This window comes from Dryobates pubescens, chromosome Z (assembly GCF_014839835.1).
Source record: "Dryobates pubescens isolate bDryPub1 chromosome Z, bDryPub1.pri, whole genome shotgun sequence".
NCBI classification, from domain to species: Eukaryota; Metazoa; Chordata; class Aves; order Piciformes; family Picidae; genus Dryobates; species Dryobates pubescens.
In genome coordinates, this window is record NC_071657.1 from 107,958,826 (window position 1) to 107,977,338 (window position 18,513).

Below are 18,513 nucleotides of genomic sequence, written 5' to 3' on the forward strand. Positions count from 1 at the left end.
TTTCTTTGTTTCCTGTAAAGATACATAGGTGATACAGATGCTGATTACCAGTGAAACAACTTGTCAGGCTACAGAGTGAGTCACTAACCTCAGTGGAAGCTTCAGCAGTTCAGAGAACACTGCAACAATGACAGTGCAACCAGTTTGCACAGGACTGCTGAAAAGATGCAGGCAATAGCAGCCTCAGCAAAGCTCCTTGAGACTCCCACCTCTAGAAAACAGCCCTGAGGGGAGTTTCTTTGATGGCACTTTGATTATTCACTACATGCAGCAATGTATTGTACACAAAACAAAACTGATCTAAACATTATTCCTTCAACTTTCAGGATGAGTTCATGTTCTCACTTCTGGGAGCAGATCACATGTGTACAAGCTATAAGGGGAACTGTTTCTTCTGTATTCCTACTGACCAAAACAAGTCTGGTTAACATGAAGCATTATTACTTCTTCTCAATTAAACGCTATTAAGCAGCCAAGTATGGTTAAGCATCTTATCCCCACTAGACACATGCAGGATACACACAACACATAGCCAAGACCCTACCCTACAACAAATGCATGCTTGTCCACAACAGCAACTATGAAATCAAACTAACCAGGTTTGCAACGTAATCCAAAACTATTTGGTCGATCTTCTTTTTTCCTACGTACTGGAGATGTCTCATAAGGTGATCCTTTAGCTGAGCAACCATCTAGAAAACAAAAGCCAACAGTTCAGTGTCCCCAGGCATCTTCAAACAGACAGTGCCCTGCTGCCATAGGACCTGATCAATAAGCATTAGCACAGCAAAACGTTTCCATGTCACAAAGCTCCAGCTCAGAGGTCCCAGGCCACCCTGCAATCTTGCCAAGTTCTAAAGCAGATGTGAACATCTTCACCTGGTGCAAATTCAGCAAAATGAGAGCTAAACTGAACTTTAAGGGACATAGAAGAGAAAAAGCTTGCAGTTCTTACACCTCTGAGTCAACAGGGTTAAAGAGGATTTCAGTAGGAACACTGCCCACACAAATAAAGGTGAGGGATTTTACAACAGAGAGAACTAGCACAAGTACAGTTTGTGGTAGTGTGGTGAAGAGGTTATTAATTTATGAATGTTATATAAATATTAATTATGAACATTATTAATAACCGATTAATCACTATTTTATATACATATTTTAGTGCATGATTGTGAAGTACATCCCATAAGTGGTTTAGTATTTACAATTTGGACCCAATTAGAATATTTATAGAATTAATTTCTATTAATGGAACAAAGGGCGCAATTCTGCCGCTTGTCCACCAGGCAGCAACTCGACAGGATGCTGGCAGCTGCTCAACTATATACAGAGTATTACAATGTGTCAGAGGTTTGAACTGGAAATGTTACGCTGCTAGGCGCGGGTGCTTTGAACTGAATGTTAGTGAGTGGAAAGCATGTGGAGGGTACACTCTGTCCTTTGTTTGTAGCAAGGTTAGGTGCTAGGCTGCAGCAGGCTGCTGGCGCCGGGGCTGGCTCCTGGGCTGGTCCAGACAAGTGACAGTGGGGGCAACCTTCTCCCTCCCGCGGCAGCGGAGACGGGGCAGAACGTAGGCTAGCCGGTAAGCAGGCTCTCTTTGCGGGACTCAGGCGGCTCCCTCTGCATGGCAGGGAGCATTCTTGCGGGGTCAGCCTGGCAGGGCCGGTAGGGCTGGTCCCTGGACGGGGTCAGCCCTGCAATAACGAGCTTCGAGGCCAGTGAGGACAGCCCCGGGGAAGAGGCAGGGCTGTGCGGAGCGGCGGCTTCCCCTTTGCTTGGCTCGAAGGAGCGGGCGGGACCCTCTCGGAGTGGTCCCGCCTTTGGAGCACAGGCACGGACGGTGCTCTGGGTTTCTCTGGGGGCGTTCACAGGGCACGGAGCTGTGAAGTGGCGGCTCCTCTTCTCTCCCGCAACAGTGGGGTCATGCAGGCATGCGGGTAGGTGCTGGTCCTGCTTTCCAAGATAGCACACAGGGTTGTGCAGCTCTTTAGTCTGCTACTTAAGGCTGTAGCGGATGTGTGGACTGCCGGACTCAGCTAGTCCCTTCCCCATCAACTGGGCAGTCTTACCCTCGGGGGTCCAGTCCTCTTGAAGACACTGTGGGCTCTTCTGACCGGTAGGGCTGGCAATACAACGCTGTGGCTTCTCAGGCTTTCAGCGAGGGTCCCTCCTCTGGAGACTTTTGGGCTGAGGCTTGACAGGCCTGCCCAGATGCTGGCTTCTCCTTGACTTGCAGAGGCCACTAGCATGCTTGCATGTGGGAGTGAGAAGACTTACTAGCAATGGATTAATAGCAAAAGCTATGAGATGTAGGCAGAGAGCTTGGTAGGTTGAGCAAAGAGGACAAAGAGGGCAACTTGATTACAAGTTGGGGTAATACTTATAGTTTCTCAAGGCCAGATTTTGCCAATGGGCACTCTTGTAAACAACCAGCTTTAGCCTATAGAAAGCGTGAAGCTAGAGTTATGCCCACACTTGGTATTAGCACGCGCATCCCTGCGATGGGTGCGTGCAGTTGTTTATGCTGCCTGGCTGACCGCTTGGCCTTTGTTCCCTTCAGGAAAGGAGTGGGGTATGTCCACACATGCTGGGACAAGTTTCAGTATCTGGGGCTTAATTCTGGGCATAATGTGCCTTCACAACAGGTAGCAGCCAAGAAATGGAGAACCTGAGTGATGAACAGCAACTTCAGGTTCAGGTTCAAGATTAATTTCAGAGTCTTTAAAATCAGGTATTGTTATCACATAGCCCATACCACTCCATATCCCCTCCTTTCTGAAATACTCTCTGATCTCATATAGCTTCAGATTACAATTCAAGTCCTTGTCAGGTCTTTGCTGAGGATTATCATGAAGCATTATTTGTTTCAAAGCTCAGACTAAAACTGAGGCAAATAATCTGTCTCAAGGAGTTTACAAGTGAGTTAATCTCACTGTGTCAGGACAGCAGTATGTGTTAGGGAACAGAGACAAAGGACAGTAGTGACCTGCTTTTTGGATCTGTCTGAATAAAGTGCAGGAAAGGAATGCAGAGAAAGTTCTAAGAATGAGAGTCAGAACTTGAAAACAAGGGGGCAAGAGTGCAGAGAATGAGAACTTGCCTGAGGCTGGACAGACAGGACAGTGTTGATGTGCTGCTCACCGATGAAGTGCTGAGGCATCCCAGTGTACACTGAAGAGCTTTATTTGGTTATAATAGTAAGAGGAAAGAGATAAATGTGTGTATTTAGACAGAGGGTAGACAGGTAGGGATTTGAGACAGGACTTATTACCCAGAAGAGGATTCTTTACAGAAATCATTAGTGAAAACAGTGCAAAGAAGGGGTCTCACAACAGCCATGGTAATCCTGGAAGTGAGGTAGAAGGAAGAGAGTAAAAAGGTTAAATTGCAGAGCAAGACAACTTGTGATCTCCTTGAGCAAAGCAGCGGGTGGTAAATTCACTTATACATGTTGAAAAGATGTAGAGTAGTCCAAAAATAAGTGATGGATTAAGATGAACTCCAGGGGGACAGAGTAACAGTTCCTAGCCAAAGAAAAGTTGCATGGGGAAAAAACATTGACCTATGAAATCTGAACCTGTGGAAACACCATCGTTGTCCCATGGTACCCGAGTGAGCTTCCACTCAGCACTGGGGTTTGTAAGATTACGCTTTACATTTGCTGAGGCTGTGCGTCCCCTAGTGCACAAGGTGACAAAAGCACATACCAGTCCCATCAGCAGCTGCTGCTGGTAATCCTCCTCTTGGAAGAGAGGTGCCAGCCTTTCCTCTGAAATAAACACAGCAACAATCAGTCAAGTACATGTCCCTGTAAAACCACCACCAGACTTCAGCCAGCTTCACCAGTGCTCAGAAAAGTACACAGACAATTGTGGTTTGACCTACTCACCTACAACATTAAGAGAGCAAAGAATGGAGGACTGCATAAGAGAGAAACGAGGAACGGAAACCAGCCCTGGATCGCTGTCTCCTCTCTCCAGTGCCGAACCCAGAGGAACACAGATGCCTGTCACACCTTACACTTCATCTGTCTTACTCTTTAAATAATGGTTACCACAATGTGGTGTTCAGCATATACTGTTTAGATCTTGTCATTCACAAACCAACAAGCTCAACCAGCTGTACACAAGTTCTAGAGTTGCAAGGGCAGCTCTAAGTGGACAAGACTCAGCAGTTAACATGTTATCACTCATACTCTGCTCCAGAAGAAAAACCCTGAAGAAACCTTTTGGCAGACAAAGGCTTAGTGTTTATGTTGTTAAATCCAGTAAGAAGTAAGAACTTAATTTTCAAGGGTGTCATAATCAGTATATGGTCCTACCATGACTACCAAAGTTCTCCTCTAATTTAGTAACTGCTCATCTTAATCCCTCAAACTCTTGAGTTCTAAAAACACACACAGGAATTTATCTTCAACAAACAACAGTTAGATCAAAATATTCCAATAAGCCTTACACCTGTGGCCTGTATCAAGAGAAGTTTTACTTACCAGAGTCCCAAGTGTCCAGATGAGAAAGCACCCTGGGGTTTAGAGAGAAAAGCACGAACACAACAACGTCAGCTTGTTTTATATGGAATACTCTACACACTTTCACACCAACATTAGAAAGTTCACATGACCCTTTGATCTGCCAAAGACAGCTAAAGAAATCCAAGAACTGTGCATGTGACTACATTTAGTAAATATGTAAATAGCACTGATAACATTCTGCCTAGGTTGCACAACTTCCCACCTGCCGTAACTTCCCTAGCTCTAGAGGCCTGTGTATTTCAGATCGTGCCATAGTGATGACAAGGATTCCAATAACTGATTTTCAGCTGGATCATCTTCTTTAAAGCAAGATATCTAATCAGATACCTCTTCAACTGTTTAAATGACACAGTAAATCCTTCCATATGCTTGAACCAAACAAAAAGGAATAAATAAAACAGAATGCAGTACCTACTTTTGGGCATTTTCGAAAATATTCCTCAAATAAGCTGTGCTGCTTCTCTCTTCCCTCTGGTTTGTGAGCAGACAAATATCCCCACATGAATAAAAGCAGAAGACCAATTAAAATATACTCTAATAAAATGCAGGTAAGAAATTAAGCTTGTTTTCCCTCTGAATGGAAATAACACGTAGTAGGGATTCAACCCAACCACCCCTGCTCACACCCACTGACACACATCTGACCTACACCACAACCCAGGTACCTGCAAGCTCTGCATTTGGTTAGTTTCCTGCATTCTTTTAACAGAGTAAGACTTGCAGACAGTCACCTTGTAAGTAAAATTACTTCTTCCACTTCTCGTAAGCATATGCCCATTTCTTTATCCTCAAAATAAAGCAAATTCCTCTTTGTTTGGCTTTAAAACACCCACCTCAAAGCAGCTCTGGAGACTCTTTAAAGCCTGCATATTTACCTCCTCAGAAAGGCTGCGCCATTGCCTCCTCAGCAGGTTACTGTGGTAGTGCAAGTGCGGCTCCGAGTACTTCACACTCTCCAGGTTTGAGTTAAGTTTCTCCCAGAAGCCTCTAGAGTTTTGGAACTGCAAAGTATTGCAGGGAAAGCATGAACACAGGCTGCACTCAAATACTTAATCACTCTCCCACTAAGTGATAACTGGCATAGCAATTCATAGCAACCCAAGTGAAAAAAGTCCACAGCAACTACACAATTTTTTTTCCCTTCAGTATTTTCATTTCTTTGATTTGATGCCATGGGTAGCGCTTAGCTTAAACCTGAGGTCAAGATTTGGTGCCTGTAACGCACTTTGTCATCTTAGAATCTTTTAAAGTCACTGGGAAGAAATAAGTACTTGTAGGTCAGAATTCCTCTGACCTCTTTCACACATTTGGGATGGGCTGGGAAGAACTGCCTCACAGCCTGCACCGGCCATATGGTCTCAGACTTCCACTGACTGCAGGAGCATCAGGCAATTGACCTGGCTCTAAATATTTACAGTTGGTCAAAGAAATCCCATTCCAGGTTTCTAGGTAGTTCCAAGTAAAGGAACATTACCATGACACTGGCAGCTGCAGACTGCCATCATTTTCAAGCTGCATTAATACTTACATTGCAAATACCCATTTGCCAATGTAATGCTGTAACTAATTTAAACTCAGCTGTGAATAGGCAGATGAGGAAAACCCAAACACATGTGCTGGTTTCCTGGCCTAGCTCTTGGACTGGCTGTAAAGATCTGAAGGTGCGGTTTACGAAAGGGAGTGATGTGATCACTGCTGAGGAAGACAAGAGATTCAAGATATTCTTCTTTACAGTTTCCAAAAGCAAGAGGTGGTACTAGCTGTTCCTGCTCCTCTTCATACACATTTGTCTCCCAGCACAGGCATCACAGCAGTGACTGCTGAAGGAAAAGAAGCTGAGTTCACACTATTCCTCTGTCTTGTGTTAGCATGTTGGATTTTGCTCTCTCCCCTCTACTTTTCTACACTGATAATTCCAGAACTTCTCAAAAGCCTTGACAAATCAATTCCTACTATAAACTACAATTTGCCAAGGAAAACACATTTCAGAGACTCAATCCTGCCAGCCACTTCCCTCTCACTGCCAGTGCTTTCACTTTATTGTTGTAATGGCAGCAGAGAAAAAAAATTAAAAAAATCAAGCTCTTTTTTGCTTCAAGTTAGTTATATTTAGCAGCTGGACACTAGGACTGCATATGGCACCATATGTTCAGCCTGCTGGAGCTAACGAGCAAGATCTACAATCTACTCCTGCAGCATGTTCCCCAGATGCTACTCATCAGAAACGAAGAGGAATATCAAGAGTATAGCATAAGAGTAGCATCTAGTGAGCAGTTGATGCAACTGCAACACCACCACTGCTGCAGAAATGCACTCAGGGCACACAGGATTTTGTTTGGGGTGTGGCAGGGGGGAAGCAAGACTGCAAGTTTGTGTCATGTATTCACAGGATGTTAGGAGTTGGAAGGGACCTTTGAAAGTCATCGAATCCAACCCCCTGTTACAGGGTGCTCCAAACCCCGCTTCCCCCACCTGCATCAGTGCAGGTTTGAATGAGGGAAGACATGTTGGCCACAACAACCCCATGCAGTGCTATAGGCTGGGGTCAGAGTGGCTGGAGAGCAGCCCGGCAGAGAAGGACGTGGGGGTACTGGTCGATAGTAGGCTGAACATGAGGCAACAGTGTGCCCAGGTGGCCAAGAAGGCCAATGCCATCCTGGCCTGCATCACAAATAGTGTGGCCAGCAGGAGCAGGGAGGTCAGCACTGGTTAGGCCACAGCTTGAGTACTGTGTCCATTTCTGGGCCCCTCAGTTTAGGAAAGATGTTGACTTGCTGGAATGTGTCCAGAGAAAGCCAACAAAGCTGGAGAGGGGTTTGGAGCACAAGCCCTATGAGGAGAGGCTGAGGGAGCTGGGGTTGCTTAGCCTGAAGAAGAGGAAGTTCAGGGGAGACCTTATTGCTGTCTACAACTACGTGAAGGGAGGTTGTAGCCAGGTGGGGGTTGGTCTCTTCTCCCAGGCAACCAGCACCAGAACAAGAGGACACAGTCTCAAGCTCCACCAGGGGAGGTTTAGGCTGGATGTTAGGAAGAAGTTCTTCACAGAAAGAGTGATTTGCCATTGGAATGGGCTGCCCAGGGAGGTGGTGGAGTCACCATCACTGGAGGTGTTTAGGAAGAGACAGGATGGGGCACTTGGTGCCATGGTTTAGTTGATTAGATGGTGTTGGATGATAGGTTGGACTTGGATGATCTCAAAAGTCTTTTCCAACCTGGTTAATTCTATTACTTCTATTACAGGTGCGAAATTGCCTTCCCTGCCCCCTGGGGACAGGTAAAAGGCACCCATTCTTCCCACCGGGGCAGAGGTCACTCACATGGATTCACCCATGGGGGGAAGCCCATGCTGGGATTTGGAACTGTGATTGGCTGGGTTCTTCGCACCCAAGTATATGTTGGCACTGGACACATTGTCTAGGAAAATCTTAAATAGAGCAACCAGAAAGCAGCCTGTGCTCTCATTTTGGGTCTCATTTTTGCATCAGTTTCGGTGCTCATTCTGGACTCGCTCTGCTCTCGCTCTGGATTTGTGGCAAAATTGGAGAGATCAGCACTCAGACCTGGCTTCTCCCCGGACCTGCCTGCCCTGGGATCCTGCTCCCTGCCTGCTGCTGGAGTGACCCTGCCTGCTGTCAAACTGTGACTTCCCTTCCACTGCTCAGACAGTGCTCCTGCAGGAGTTTTCCCTCGTGGCAGCTGTCTCAATGTGTTATCCACACATTGATTATAAACTTGCAGTTCTGGAGCCTGCCACTGAAGAATGACCTAGGGACTAGCTCCAACTTCCTGCTCCGTCCTCGTGAGTACAACTGGCATTCTCATTCTTTCCCTAAGGTCCTGGCTTTCTCTGATTTTGTAAGTGGAGTAAAGCTATTCTGTGGCTTAGCCTTTCCATTTTCTGAATTATCTAAATTGTACTTTAGTTGCCCAGAAGCATCCTGGTAGAATTCAGGACTGAATAGAACTGGTAAATAATTTAATCAGTTTTATACATTATTTTTCCCAATAACCCCACCCCAGAATAAAGTTAACTGTATTTTTATAATTCCCACCTCATTAGTTTAATCCCAATCAAAACACACCCTTGCCAGAGCAGGGCCAGAGAATCTAGCACAGGTCACACAGGAACACATGCAGATAGGTCTTGAAAGTGTCCAGAGGAGACTCCACAACCTCCCTGGGCAGCCTATTCCAGTGCTCTGTGACCCTCACAGCAAAGAAGTTCCCCCTCATGTTGAGATGGAACTTCCTGTGCTGTAGTTAATATCCATTACCCCTAGTCCTGTCACAGGGTGCAACTGAGAAGAGCCTGTCCCCACCCTCTTGACACCCAGCCCTCATATTTATAAACAATTATCAAATTCCCCTCAGCCTTCTCTTCTCTAGACTAAACAGCCCCAGCTCTCTCAGCCTCTCCTCACAGGGCACATGCTCCGGTCCTTTACTCATCCTGGTAGCTCTCCATTGGACCCTCTCCAGCACATCACTGTCCCTCTTGAACTCTTGAGCCTAAAACTGTAACAGGAAGTGGAAACTACAGAATTAAAAGCAGACACCACTGGAAACCTGCACTGTATTAGGTACCACTGAAAAGTCAAAAGTCTAAAAGAAAGGATTCATTTAATCAAACCTGTTATTTCCTGAGCATCACCAGGGCAAGGCCTGGGAAGAGAAGGCTTCTTCACCTTAGGTGGTGGTTATTTTGCAAACACTTCTAGAGAATCACGAATAAGTAAGCATGAAGACCTAAAAGCCATTTCATTACCGTTTAGAAGACTGCATTCAGTGGAAAAACTCCCAGAAAACCTTTCCTAAGTACAAGGTTTAAGTTAAGACAAAGAGAGCTCTTTGCTATTGCCCCTCTGAAAGGACGCAAAGTGACAATGACCTTCAAGAGGTGTATGTCTTCTCCCAGGGTTCTGTAGTGCTATGTGTCCCCAGCAGTGAAGATATTCAGAAAGCTGTAACTTCAGAAAGTGTAACTAACTACCTAGCTACATAAGCAGCTACTCCTTAAATCATTCCTCACCCCAGTGGCTCAGCACAGCATGAGGCAGAGCCTGCCTTTTCTTGCGCTGATCTCTGACAGCCGCTTATGCTACATAGTTTCATTCTTCTCCCAGACCCCCTCCTATTTTCTTCCCTTCTTCCTTCTGCACCTTCCTTCTCCCCTTCTCATCAAGCCTGTGCACATGCCTTCAAGTTTGGTTTCTATGTTTAAAAAAGAATACAAATCAGAATCTTATTAATTGCAATCCTTATTTAAAGCTTTTTGACAACTGGACTGACTGTTGTTCCTTCCTCACAGACTCAGCCTCTCTTACTGAACAGAAATTTGGTTATAAAAATACACCTGTGACCTAACTAGGACCGTTTTTTTAACATGGATGTAGCCCTCTCAAAGGCTGTCAACAATTCATAGCCTTGAGAAGTCCAAAAAGCTTCTCAAACCAACAATTCACCGTTGTTTCTGTGAAACATTGTCTGTCAAAAAATGTCAAAGCCTTTGCAAAAGAAATCCTACGTGCAGGACCAGATTTGTCACCATGGTCTGACTTGTGATGCCAATGACACACACACCAACTGAAACACCGACAACTGACCACAGGAAGCCAAGCCATGGTGATTTTGTGCCACTGGAGCAGCACAAAGCAGTCAAAGCACTAAACCTTTCCCTGTGCTATCATCTTTGTCCTTATTCAAGAGGAATTTGCAGACAGAAGTAGCACAAAATATTTGTCTTTAGCTCAGCTCTGACCTCCTCAATCTGTTTAGGTTTCAGACAGAAATAGGAAATGAGTTCCATAATCAGGAAGTATAGCTGAAGGCATTTGCCCCCAAGCACTTGAGATTCAATCTCAGACAAAGCGAAGGTCTACTAACTTGGACCTCAGTGAATTACACAGATTATCTAGCAACAAATTTTCTCAAGATCTGATTTTCCCAGGTGTCCCAGCTCTCAGGACAGCCTTCCCAAGCAAACAATGTGAAGCATGGTTCCCTGACAGCAGTCATATGCATCTGACACAGCACAGCTACGATGTACTGTTGTGGAGTAAGTGAGCAGAGAGTAACTCCACTGATTCTAAAAGACTTTGTGTGAAGCTTTGAGCTGGCTACAAGCACCAGGGAGGAAAGAGAGACTTGGTTCTTTAAAGCACCACATGAAACAACATCATCATGTATCCAGAATCTGCAAACGTGTTGCTGGTACTGTTGCATCCAAATTCTGACTCTTCCCATGAGCTCCTCCACAACAAGCTGCTTCTTAAAAGCCTCTTTCAATTTGGTATGGCAGCACCTAGGAAAACTTCAAGTATTTGTCTAAACTGGAGCTGAGGGAGCAGGATGGCAGATGGGAAGAATCATTTTGTTGTGTTCAACGCAATGCACAATTTCCTGCCCAACAACATGTGCTCTTCCCAGCCAGCTCCACCACCTCTCCAGGCTCTGCAGGAATGTGTCTAGACTGAGCTAGCCAAAACCCTGGCATCAGTGTAATCACAGAATGCTCTGGACAAAACATAGTGAGAGGGTCGTGAGCCATTGGTACCAGCGGCAGCACAATGAAATACCACTCAAAGGGGAATATGTAGACATTGGTAGAAATCCTACACATGGTGCCAAGTTTATCTCCAGCTAATGAAGCTGCAAAATCACAGAAAGTTAGGGGTTGGAAGGGACCTTCAGAGATAATGGAGTATCAAATCAAATCTAGCTAGAAATAATTCTTGGAGGAGTTTGCCTGTTGAATAGAAAAAGTCTCTTCAGAAAGGGGAGAAAAAAAAAAATCCATCTTTGACATAGCTATTTGAACAAGTCAAGTATTTTAGTAAATGCATAAACCACTTCAAACAGCACAATTTTCTGCTCACCCCTCTTTTTGGATGAGGCTGTGGGGGGACATTTTTTCATTGCTATTTAGCACCCACCCAACCTACACACACGGGAGGGGGGAAAAGCTCCTAATCTGTAAATATGAATGTGAGTTTATACTGGAACTTACCTCTAAGACAGGTAGAGAGATTATGTCTGTTGTACATGTTACTCCAGGGATGCTCTAGAAACACAGACAAATTATAATAATATGAATCATTTCACAAAAAGCATGAGCCTCTTTGGGGATTTCAGTGAATCTTCATAACCAGTTTCCTTTGTAAAACTAGCTGGCTAGCCAAACCTGTACATGCAGTTTTGCCCAAGAACAATACAGAAGATGTTTCTCTCATTCATCTGAATTTTAGAGCAGTGTCAGATCAGAGAAACTGAAATAAGCTACTGGCTCATAAATCTTAACTGCTACCATTTGTCTTGGAAATAACTGCATGACTTTGCTGGCTATTCAGTCTGTATTCATTATAAACATAATATGATAAGCAATAAATACCTCATTATGAAAACAGATCTTAATCACGCATTTCATTATAGTACCTGTTCTTGTTTTACAAAAGCTTTTATTTGTTAATAAAAAATAAGACTCATGGGAACCTCCACTAAGCTTAAGACTTAACAAAATAAAACGGGGATGAAGCCCATGAATTTGGAGCATGTCTATGAAAACGTAAGGCTGTACTAAGGGAGAATAAACCACCTCACTCTAGCTATTAAAGAACAAGCTTTCATCTTACCCCAATCCAGTCAAGCAGGGATGTGTAGGGCAAAAGTTTATCCAGGTTGTGAGTTTCTGCACACATTCTGCAGTACAGAGAAGCTAAATGCAATGCAAAAAGATTTATAAGGACAAGACTGTATAAACTGCCTCTTAACAAGAGAAGACTTCAGAATCAGTTCCTATGTAGGAACTTTTTTAGGGACAAATCCTGCTGCTGTCTCTGAAAAGCAGCTTCCTCTATGGTGGAACTGGTCTCATTCTGTGCACAAAAGGAGGAAGAGAAGTCCAGATGGCTGCAGGGCTGGGTCAGCTGCTTGGCTACAGCTCAGCACTGCAGGGGTCCTTTGTACAACGGCTCAGGACACAGGACATGCACTGGCTAGGCTGAGGAATCAGCTCTTAAGAGGAGAATATCATGATGTGCCAAATCCTTACAAAAAACAGAGATTTGTTCCTCTGCTCCAATCTCATTTATTTACATCCTAGATGGCCAAGACAGGAGCCAGAGAGAGAATTTGGTCTTCAGTGACCTAAAACACCAATAAATCTATTTGTCTCACTAGACAAATGCATTTGAAACATTTTACTGCCAATCTGATTTTGAGAGATCTATCGATCTCTTAAACTCCTGCTACTGTCACTAGAGGATGCAGGTCAGTTAACATAAATTGTAACCAAAGAGTCTGGAAAGAAGAGAGTCAGTTTGTGACACCATGGCTTCCTCTGAAGTCACAGTTAGGGCATGCAGGAAAGAAATACCTACCTATGATAAATTCTTGAATAGGGTCAAATGAATGACACGTTGACAGGTTCTCAGAAAGCCACCAAATAATCTGTCAGAATGAGAACAGGGGACTTTGTCATCTCTCTCTGCAGTAAAGTGGTTTGGGCAGCTCAGATAAGAACTGCCAAAAGGCACATGGCAATTAGGACTCCAAATTACTACCTAATCTAATTAAAGATGTCCCTGCTTACAGCATGGGGGTGGACTAGATGACCCTTAAAGGTGAATTCTACAATTCTGTGAATCCTTGATTGATATCATTCAGGCTCTGACTCTGATTTATGTCAGTCACTGAAAAAACTTACAGGACATTCTTTTCCCACCTGCATTTCCAAGTCTTCTGGGAGTCGGAAGTAGAGCAGGGCACAGTGCAGAGCTGCCAGCCTCTGGCTGTCTTGTTGGCTGCCCTGCAGGAAGCTCAGCAAGGCACTGGCACTGATGCTCACTGCATACATCCTCCCCACCTGGCAATCCAGCACTGCTGATGTGAGCAGGGAGCGAATGCAGCAGTTCTGTAACATGTCAATTCTTGCATCCTCACCTGAAGAACATGGTTTGAGAACAAAAAGCACTAAGAACATAAAATTTGACTGCTAAGACTTGCAGGTACTCAGCAGTAAGAAACAGTTTGCCTCTTGTACTGCCTGCCCTGGTACCACACTGAAGAGAAGGAATGGTGCTAGCTGTGTAAAGGCTGTAAATGAGGAGCACAGTTCATGCTCATTGATTGCCTTCCTTACTGCTGAAGCAGAGGTGCACAGATTAGAGGCTCACAGTGCTGTCATGACTGACTAGAGAAGGACACAAGGCTAGTAGTGGAGATTTGCTGCTAGAATTAGCATCTAAAAGCATATTAGTACAAATCAGAGCCACGCACATGCAGACTCATGACACAGACTTGTACTGATGGAACTCCTGTCATCGAAGTCAAAGGCCAGAAGAGGAAGAATCTGCTCTATGCCTACTGATTGAAGTATCAGTTCAAACCCACTTTATTTATGCTAACACTGAAGTTCACTGCCACACTTCTATATAGAATTCCAGACCCTTTGCATCACAGAAATCAGTCCCACTGTACCACAGTCATGCTTTCCACTCTCCTCTAGCAGAACACCAGTCCACTATGGATATACAACAGGTATTAGCTTCCTGTGATGCTGCCCCTGCACCAGCTCCCACTACTTACCTCTCCTTCAGCCAATCAGAACAACAAATTTCTGGTTCCAAACAAAGGCCCCCCACTTCCAAAAATAACCTGCTTCCCATAAAGATGTTTGTTGGGAATGAAACAACATGTCTCTCAGATGAGACTCTAAATCAAATTGCATCAGCCTGATCAGGTGAAGGAAACACAGATTTCCTCTCCCCACACCCTCCGAACACACACATTCAGAGCAACTCAATTGGAGGAAGGAAATGTAAAATCAAATTTACATCTCCATGTGAAATTTGAGAACAGTGGAGAACCAAGTATGTGCAAAGATGGGGGAAGGGGAACTATAAAACTAAGTACAGCATTTCAAATTCAGTGAAACGTGTTCTCCCATTTCATAACAAGCTGGAAGTAGGCAGCAGATGAAGTATGAAATGCTACTTCAGATTCTCTTTTACACAGAATCACAGAATGCCAGGGTGGAAGGGACCCCAAGGCTTATCTGGTCCAACCTTTCTAGGTCACAGTCTAGTTGAAATGAGCTGGCCCAGCATCCTGTCAAGCTGTCTTAAACCTGTCCAAAGTAGGAGATTCCATGCTTCCCCTGGGAGATGATTCCAATATCCAACTATTTTCATGGGGGAATTCTTCTGTCCAATGGGAATCTCCCCAGCAGTAACTTGTCCCCTTCACCCCTTGTCTTTTCCAAAGGACTCCATCCTTTTCCAGGAGTCTCCATCCTCCTGGTATACACTCTTTCCATACTGGTCCATGGCAATAAGGTTGCCCCCAAGCCTTCTCTTCTCAAAGCTGAACATACCCAGCTCTCTCAGCATTTCCTCACATGGCAGGTTTTTCCATTTTAAAATGGAAAGTGGCAAAAATGCCAATCTTAGTATTTCAGTCTCTCTCCTTCAGAGCACTGTGTAACAAAGCAAACACTGAGAAATTAAACCTTCAAGTAAAGAGATCTGAACAAGTTTCCACTACAACACCGCAATTACTTCAAGAAGCAGTCTTACCATACCTGTCAGAAACAAACTATAGCACAGCAGGTCAGGATGCTGAATATTCAGGAGGTGCAGGAACTGACCAGGCAAATAAGCAGCCACATAATAGTCTATTTAAAGAAATAACAGTGGTCAATTTAGCACTTGTGCACTTATTTGCTTTAAGAGGCTGTTGCACATGATTCTCATCTCAGCCCACTTCTCTCTGATGCAATTGATTACATCTAGGAAATATAAAGGACTTAATTAAAAGCTGCTGTTGTATTAGCACAGGAAACACTAGCAATTCATTTGCTTTTCTGGGGGAGGATTCAAGAGCCTTGAGACACTCAAGAACTCAGCAGCTGATCTCCAGAGCAGATTCTAAGGCAATTTCAGAGGAGGTTGCTTACTTATATAGTGAAACATTGCAGTATCAAATGCCAAATAGAAAAGTTAAGCAAAAAACCACCCACCCAACCAAAAAAAAGTAGCAAAACAGCACAACTACTTAAAAGTCAAGGAAAAAAAATCCCTTCCTTGCAGAGAAGGGTTAACCATTTGTCTCACTGCTGGGGCCAGAACAGCAGTCACACAGGGAAGTAACACAAGCAACCTACCAAGATTCATAAAAGCCACTTCCTTCAATTGATGATATTCTGTTCTTTCTAGAGAAACTGTAAAAGTTTTGTGGTAACCTGAGGAAAAATAACATCACTTTACAAAAACCCAAACAATAAACACCAGCTGCTACAATCCAAGTATTACTTTATAGCTAAAAAACTTCATTAGTGCCAATACACCCAGAGATATTTTAAACTGTTTTATGGGGCTGTCTGTACAGATTTACCTCATCGTATGCAGAGCTGCAGCACATTTAGACCTGCACCCACACAATGCCACTCTTCAGTACATGGCAACTAGCCAATGCTTCTTTACACACATTCATGTAGAAAGAAGCATTCCACCTCAGAGAAGGCTTGTGTAAACATACCTCTCCAACCCCTTCCCCCACCAAAAAAAAACCCAAACCTAACTAAATACCCCACACAACAACAACAAAAACACCCCACAAAAACACAACACAAAAGCCAAACACATTCTTTATGTAGCTGTGCTTCACATTTTGGTGATCTTTCAACTGCTTTACAGAATTTCCAGTTTGTTTACTTGGATGCCCTACTGCAATAATTTGAATCAGCTCTGTTTAAGCAGTGGCTATCTGCAGACCTGCTGTGTTTGCAGGGGCTTTGCATCAGCACAGCTGCTATTTTATGCTACACTTGCGCCAAACATCTTCTGAACTCTAGTAAATGACAAGAAGCCTCAAACTCCCTCAGACTCTAAGAACAGCTGAAGATTAAAACAACTGAAGAGACAATGACTGTCCTCCAAATATCCATGCTACACTATCCTAAAGGCTGAATGGTGTCACAAACAGGATGCTACTAAACGCTGCATGAAAATTCCAGAGAAGATGAGAGATCCACAGTTTACAGGACCACCAAGGGAAAAAGCAGATCATGGGCCACGCTTCAGCTACTCAGGCAGGACTGATTCCTGAGCTCAGCAGAGAGATGCACTTCATCTCTGATGCAAGAAAATAGAAAACTGAGAGCTCCAAGACCAACAGCAACACAATAGATGAAGGAGAATCTAAACCAAGTAGCTATTCACACAAGACACTGACTGAAGTCAATATACTCATGAACTGCCACCCTGTGACTTGACAATGCCAACACATGCATGCTAACACCAGCACTGCAGAACACACCTGCAACACTCTGGCTTTTGTGTTTAGCTGCATCAAGTGACTGTTTTAACAGGGGGCATGAAGCTTCCTTCAGAGTTTACAGGTGCTGCAGCACAGACTGTACTCTGTATGTCTCCAGTGTGTGGCTTATGGGCCCTATATACTGCTGCTTATGTGGGTCACCTCGGGATCAGTCTTAAGACTCTCTTGCATGACTGATGAATCTTACACGAACCCACAAACAGCTCTGCACTAAACTCCTTCCACGAAGATCATTTCAGATGCAGCTGGTCAAGGTCAACACATTGATTCCCAGTTTCTTGCTGGTACAGCTAGGTGCGTGTAAGAGCCGTGGCTGGCGCCAAGCAATGCTGTCAACCTTCAGCTATGTCTCGAGTACATCTGGGGCAATCAGCCTTTCACAGCAGTGCAGTGTGGAACACTGACACAGCCAGAAGGGACTTTTCCAATTCTTTAGTGCACAACAATGTAGTGCATTCAATTTCACAAGGTTCCAGCAGCAAAGCAACACATTGATGCTGCTCTGACACATGACAAGCTCTCTCACATGAGAAAGCAAAAACCTAAGACACCTGCTGTCCACTTGAACAAGGTTACTCCACAATATTCAGCTTCTCAACTGACAATTCACTTCTTTCCTCCACAGAGCAGACAAGAAAGATCTTGCTGATGACAATTTTCATTCTGATCAGCATAAAACAACATTCTTTGTTCTTTTCAAGGAAAAAAAAAGTTCAATTGAAGAGCTAGAATACCACTTACATAGCAGTTATTCTTAGAGTCAGTGGGTGTTTGTGGTGGTTTGAAAGGAAAGGCTCTGCTTTCCCTCCCCCACTGAGAAAGAGACCACGGCTAAACCCAGTCGGAGAAATGAGAGTATATTTTACAAGGAAACAGATTCTATGTAACACAACAAATACAGGTATTTTACAGTATATACAGGAATATACAGCCAATGAACTCAACCAGAAACCAGACCCCCCACAGAGGGGGCTTCCCCCTGTGCCCCCTTCAACCCCCTACCTCCCTTCTCCCCCAAAGGAGGTAGAAGAAGAGACGAGGACAGTTAACAGGGCAGGAAAGGAAGAAAGGCCTTGCACAGGAGTTAGTATCTTATCTTAGTTGGCCAGAATCCCAGAAGCAGATCCAGCCGAAAGGGACAGCGAAGGAAGGAAGACTGAGAGAAAGTTCCCAGCTCCCCCAGGTCCAATCTGACCTCCCACAATCCTACCAATGAAATTCGTTTAGAAAACCAAAATATTTTACAAACATTTAGCCAGTGTGCCCCTTCCTTAAAGGCACAGCGTCAAACGGCCACAATCCACCCCTTCTAAACAATTTCATTGGTCGTTTGCACTGTCCATCCAATTGGAAACAATATTTACAGTTCGTGAGCAAAGTTAATAGTCCGTTCCGGCTACACTCAGATGTAGACGATTCAGAAGTCCAAACAAGTCAGGAAATAAGAAAATGGAAACCAGCTTGTCTCTCTGCAGACGAAGTGAAGAAAAGGCAAACAGGAACACAGGGACTCTCAGTTGACTCAGGGTTCTCAGGGTTCGTGCACTGTAGATTCCTCAGGGATTCTTCCTTTGGGCGCGTTGTAGCTGTACAACAGTCTGAAATTAAGCTTTTTCAGCTAAAGTTAAATTTCTTTGTGGAATACACTG

General features: G+C 44.3%; 1 protein-coding gene across 1 annotated transcript in view; it reads right to left on the minus strand.

Annotated features, from left to right (window-relative positions):
- Positions 1–18,513, minus strand: part of GSAP (gamma-secretase activating protein) — a 50,270-nt gene that overhangs the window by 10,264 nt on the left and 21,493 nt on the right. The window contains exons 14-24 of the mRNA XM_054177753.1: positions 15,690–15,767; positions 15,108–15,200; positions 13,251–13,468; positions 12,907–12,976; positions 12,160–12,242; positions 11,538–11,591; positions 5,407–5,532; positions 4,947–5,002; positions 4,490–4,521; positions 3,708–3,769; positions 597–692 (exon numbers count right to left, since the gene is read on the minus strand). Of these exons, the coding sequence (XP_054033728.1) occupies positions 597–692; positions 3,708–3,769; positions 4,490–4,521; positions 4,947–5,002; positions 5,407–5,532; positions 11,538–11,591; positions 12,160–12,242; positions 12,907–12,976; positions 13,251–13,468; positions 15,108–15,200; positions 15,690–15,767 (968 nt within the window). The remainder of the gene's footprint in view (positions 1–596; positions 693–3,707; positions 3,770–4,489; positions 4,522–4,946; positions 5,003–5,406; positions 5,533–11,537; positions 11,592–12,159; positions 12,243–12,906; positions 12,977–13,250; positions 13,469–15,107; positions 15,201–15,689; positions 15,768–18,513) is intronic.